General features: G+C 44.0%; 1 protein-coding gene across 1 annotated transcript in view; it reads left to right on the top strand.

The window, feature by feature from the left end:
- Window positions 1–5,390, top strand: part of midn (midnolin) — a 28,546-nt gene extending 23,156 nt beyond the window's left edge. Inside the window, exon 8 of the mRNA XM_012821876.3 lies at window positions 1,686–5,390. Within this exon, the coding sequence (XP_012677330.1) occupies window positions 1,686–1,948 (263 nt within the window). The 3' untranslated portion in view covers window positions 1,949–5,390. The remainder of the gene's footprint in view (window positions 1–1,685) is intronic.
- The last annotated feature ends 610 nt before the right edge of the window (window positions 5,391–6,000 follow it).

Raw genomic sequence — 6,000 nt, forward strand, 5'->3', positions numbered from 1 at the left:
AAAAAAAGCGTAAAAGAGAAGAGAAAAAGGAGGCTAATTAGAAGAAGGAGGGCAAATCGAGCTCCACAGAACACAAGCCTGATGGGAAGGGGAAGGGTCAAATTGATTGGGCCACTCCACGCCGGGCCCTCAACTCTCCCTCCTCCACCCCTAAACTCAGGGGGTGAAATTCCAGAGCAGGTCCCTCCCGCAGCTCCACGCCTGCCTGTCTCAGAGGGCTGCCGGGCTCCGCAGGAGAGGGGGGCTGGGGGGGGGGCTGAAGGGTAGAGCAGGGCTGGTGGGGGTTCAATGGTTGTGGAGCAGGAAGCCGCAGCAATAAAGAGAGAGAGAAAGAGGGACAGAGAGGGAGGGAGAGAGATGGAGAAGGGGTGTAGGGTTGGGTGTAGGGTTGGGTGCAGTGAGGTGGGGTGGAGGGGGAAGGACAGGCTCTGTTCGCTTACAATTTCCATTCGCTTGCATTTTCTATTGAAAGCCAATAGCAGTGTCCTCGCCTGGAGATGGATGGCTGCACTAGAGCTAAGGTTTAATCAATAGGTCTTTTTAATTTGCCATCGATCCATGTTAAGAGCTACTGCTGCTGCTGCTTGTGTGTTTGTGTGCCCAGACGTGTGTATGTGTGTGTTTATGTGCGATCGTGTGTGTGTGTGTGTGTGTGTGTGTGTGTGTGTGTGAGTGAAGGATGGTCCATGCTTTGGATTATTGACATTCTAGCCCTATATTTAATTATTTAATTCCTGGATAGATTCTAATGGAGCTGGCTAATAGATTGTGGTTGCCTTCTTCCTTGGAAACTGCTGAATTTATTTATAAATGAAATTAAGGTTGTGTTGGAGGGGTGGGGGTAGAGTGGCCAGATCTTAGTGGGTGGCATAAAGGGAGACTCTCCCTAGAGGGGTTGGGTTCCATAGGCACATCAACGGCTCTAAATGCATTTAGTATTGCTTTGGGGGCCTGTTGGGGTGAGTGGGAGCCTTCATTGTCTGCAAAAGGGAAAGCACAGATTGCACTGCAGTGGTGCATGCTGCTCTGTGTGTGTGTGTGTGTGTGTGTGTGTGTGTGTGTGTGTGTGTGTGTGTGTGTGTGTGTGTGTGTGTGTGTGTGTGTGTGTGTGTGTGTGTGGTTGTGCTTCTGCAAGAGCTTCTGATTTAACTCTGTGGTATCTGAAAGGCTCAGTCCTCCCCTGAACACTTTTTATCTGACCGAGCCTGGTGACGGAATGTCAGGGTACAAACTCTGATGTTCAGGGCAGTGTGTGTGTGTAGTTCAGCAGAGTAAGTGAGTGTTGCGAACACAGGGAATTCTCAGGCATGGTGTCTCTGTTTAAGAGCAGCAGTGTCATATCTCCAGTGTTTTTATTTGTCCTGCGTGTCTGGCCTTAGATAACACTGACCAGGCTCCACTGAACAGGCTCCACTGACCAGGCTCCACTGTAGCTCCACTGTAGCTCTGCTCCTAGCCCTGACCCTCTCTTCCCTCACCACCACCCTCCCCTAAACAAAACAACCCAAAAATCACAGTTGCACAACACTTACATTGAAAATGGGGTTACTCACTAAAGATTGATGATGCTATGAATGATGATATGTCTGGTTCCCTCGCTAACGTGTATTTTTTTTTACCTCTCTCTCTCTCTCTCCCCTCCTTCCCTCCCTCCCTCCCTCCCTCATTCTTTTGCTGTTCTGCAGGCGAGCGGATCCGTCAGACGGAGAACCGGGCGACGCGCTGCAAGGTGGAGCGCCTGCAGCTGCTCATGCAGCAGAAGCGTCTGCGCCGGAAGGCCCGGCGTGACTCGCGCGCACCCTACCACTGGCTTCCCAACCGCAAGGCGGGCCGGAGCAACAGCAACAGCAGCATGTCCAGCGAGGGCTCCATGGACCTGGACTTCGAGGACTCGGTGTGGAAGCCCGACGTCAAGGCGGACATGAAGCCGGAGTACGTCATGGCATAAAAGCAGGAGGAAGAGCAGGACTAAGGATACGGATGGGATGTTTGTTTTGAGAGGATGTGGACTCGATCGGCATGGAAACGAGAAGGAGGAGAATGAGGAAGCCTTTTTTTCCTCACCTCTCCTTGTGTCTAAAGACTTGTTGGGCACTCAGAAGAATGTTTTGCTTTTGTTGACTTTTGTGGGGACAGAAAAATCAAAACAAGACAAATGTTTTGGACAAAGACAGGACACTTGCGTTCCTGCCGTCCTAAGAGGAGGAGGAAGAAGAAGAAAACTGAGCATAGCGGACTTGGTGTATTTTCTTTTTTGTTTGTTGGTTGGTTTGTTTTTCTAGCTTTCCACGGAGAACTCTGGATTGAGACTCACACTGCTAAACTGGACTGTCAGTGTGCTGAACAGACTAAGAGACAGGCTCTCAGTCCTGCTGTCATACACCCTTCAGAATGGGCATTTACAGTCTCCAGTTCACCAACCAGAGTCGTGTTATTTCTTAAAGGGTTTTCTTTTTGTTTTTCAGTTTCAGAACGTATTTTTTCTAAGGAAATATGTAGCATTGTTCACAAAGCATTCAGGTTTTCATACAGGTGAAAGGTATTTTATTTGCACATATCTATGATTTCGTCTCAGTGGCTGGTTGGAAGTGTGAATGAGTGGAAGTAGCCTTCTTTGGCCACGACTTGAGATGACAACAAGAACAGACAGAAGGAAATGCATGTTTTCCATCTAAAAATCTCAAAAGGAAACCCCAGAGACACAGGTCATAAATAAAAACCATTTATAATTAAAATGAATAAAGAAATAAATGTCATGCCCGAGGGTTGTAAAATCAATGCCTTTGAATATATATATACATATATATATAAAGAGAGAAAATCGTCTATTTTTTTTTCTTCACTTTTTTTATCTGCTGTTTTCAAAGAAAACAGTTTCCCAAAATGGCTTGGCTCAAGTCCTGGAAAAAAATGGATTACTTCAGTACTGTAATTTATGTTTTCTCTAGGTCACTTGTTTATCCATTCATTCATTCATTAATTCATTAATTCAAGAGATCATGTCCTCAAGTATGTCCTCTTGTTTCTCACTGTAAAGTCACAACCTCTGTAAACCATGGTAGTAGTTTAATCAGCTGAGTAGAGTGGGTGGATGTGGTTTGTGTTTTGTTTGCATGCATGTGGGTGTATGCATTTTTGTGGATGACCGAGTAAATGAACTCAAGTGTGGCCCAAGTTTACTGTAGTTCATTATTTAGGCTGGCTCCAAAATCACACTCTCACTACTCTTTTATGACCACTTCACTTGGTAAATGTGGACTGTAACATTATGCCACTTTTTTCCCGCAGTCATCACACGTTCTCGAGGAGACGATCTCCGAACTACCAAATAAAACAGTAGTCGGTGCATTTGTCAAGGGTGTATTGCAAGCGTATCCAAGAGCCGTGTGTGGATTGCATCCCCAAAGATGCAGCCAAATGTACAGTGTTTGCCAATCCATGTTTAGGCCTTATAGACTCACATGCTCTCAATATAATTGGGAGAAAAAGTACACAACAAGGGACACAAAATTCCAGTTTCTCCAGCTTCTATTTCTAGTGCCTCCACCCATCCATTCAAGAACATATCAAATTAGGCCTTTCACAGACTAGACATTACGCTGCTACTTTTGTTGGGGTGGGGTGGGGTGGGGTGGGGTGGGGTGGGGGGTTCGTTGCATGCAAACGAGTGAATTATCTTGGACCTTTTGTAGAATTTACAGACCTGGAAAAAATGTGGTGCTGCAGAGAAGATACACATGCATGAATTTGTGAAGAAAATGCTGAGCTGCTTTTTTGTAGGGTAGGATTTTATCGATTAGTGATGCCATGTGAATCTGCGTCATGCTTATTCCATCACAAACCAAATTGGAAAACTGGACTCCTGTGTGTGTTTCTCACTTGCATCATTCCTGGATTGTGACGTGGAGCAGGTGATAGTTCTTTTGAACATGGGCAAAGAAGACTTCTTTTCTTGTCAACAAGTTCCACTTGTGAGATAACGTTCTTCAGCAAGGTGTGCATGTGGACAAACAGGGAATAAGAGAATATATTGGACCAGATTTATTTTTACGCTGTTACGAAAACTGCATTCAAAATGAGAAAAAAATAATTTGATGGAGAAAAAAAAAACGATACCAAGATTGCACTCAACAGAGTTTGCAGTGTGAGATTAGCTGCCCGAAGGTGAACCTCGTCTTTTGTTTAAGTGGCCTTATCTTTCACTAAATGAGTCGCATGGGACCTATTGGGGGTGGGGTATGGAATGGAGGGGACATGTTTGGGATGTCCTATCCTCTCTTTCTCTTTTCTCTCTCTCTCTGTGTTTGTCAAATATGTTTTCACAGAGGATGTGGGCACGTCTTATTTATGTTTCTAGGAGGTGGAGTCTATATTATGTCAAGGCTTCTGTGCCTTAAAAGTCTTGCCCTCGCAGTCGATCAGAAAACAAACAGAGGAAAGGAAATTCTAAACGTCTGAACAAAGTATTTCCACCAGGTCGCATGGAAATGGTTTCACACAAGGACTTAAATACTGATATTGTGAGATCTGTGTGTCAGACTCGGAGGCTTGAGGGCTTTCGCAGTTGTGTTCATGTCTTATGTTTCTATACCCCTCAGTCCCACCAACACCAAGCTGAGAAAGCTTCAAATTGACAAAAAAAAGCGTTATGGCTGTAGTGCTATAGCAACAAAGTGCCCTAACTCTGAATGGAGAAGTCCTCAGAGGACATGAGACTACATGCACTTCCCAGCTCCTTGGATGACAACAAACAAACAAACAAACAACAACAACAATAACAACAGAAAACATTTCAACAGACAATTTCTCCCCAAAAATTGTATTTAATTTTTTATATATGTATGAAATATACTCTGTGTGTGCCTCACGTGTGTGCAAATGACAAAAAGGTTTAAAAAAAACAAAAAAAAAAACAGAAAAGGTTTGAGGTTTGGGGAGGGGGTGACTCGGGGCATGGGGGTGTGGGTGGGAGGGGGGGCATTTACAAAACAGTTTATTGGTGGATTTCTGATCACATCCTTTGAGTTGCCTGTTCTTTCTTGTAGCCAACGACGAAAAATAATAAGAGTCAAAATACAAAATACAATGTTTTAGCTCTAGGCCGGTGTAGCACATGTGTGAGTGTATTAATTTATAAAAACCAAAATGGTAACTGTGAATCCTGTATTTCTTTGTGCATTTTTTTCTCCCGTGGGACAAGGTGAGGGCATTGCAATATTGCAATGTCCGATTTTTTGTTTTGTTTTGTTTTTGGTGAAATATAATGGAAATAATCAATTAAAAATGAAAATTGAAAATATCTAAATATATTTTTTTCTTAAGCAATACATTTCAGTGTGACTTGTGATAGGACATTTTTCTTTTTTAGGTAATAAATTTAAAACAAAACAGTCCAGCCTCAGGTTGTCTTGATTTGTGTGTATAAAGCCGTGTGAGAAAATGCCTACCAGACGACTACTGTTTTACCACCACCACCACCATGTTCCCTAGCAGTATGAACAATGCATTCCTTAATGCATTCCTTTGCAGATCATTGTGTTATGTAGTAAGTGATGGTTAAGACATGCGATGACACGATGTCTCCTTCAGCCACACACACACGAGTATATCATTGCACATGTTCCTTCCTGGCACTGAATGGAGGTACAATGAAAACAACCATCTCCAGGGTGATAACCAAACACACGTGTCACTTGAGGGATGACAGATAATTGGAATGATGACAGCATGCCCCAAACCCAATGTCTGTCTGCTGCAAGACTGGTTGTTCCCATAATGCTGTGCAACAGATGGGGGACCTTACTGAGCAAAGACGCCAGTGGCCATTTCCTTGGCTGCGATCAGGCACGAGCACCTTTTGTACCTTGTGGCCAGGCGCTGTTCCTGTCTGATATAAAGATGGCCAAAATGAGAAATGCCAGACAGATTGGAAATAACATTCAGTTAGTCACTTCAGACAGTCTTTGTAAGGAGGTCTTTTTTTTGCTCAGGAGCACATTT

Source organism: Clupea harengus, chromosome 10, assembly GCF_900700415.2.
Source record: "Clupea harengus chromosome 10, Ch_v2.0.2, whole genome shotgun sequence".
NCBI classification, from domain to species: Eukaryota; Metazoa; Chordata; class Actinopteri; order Clupeiformes; family Clupeidae; genus Clupea; species Clupea harengus.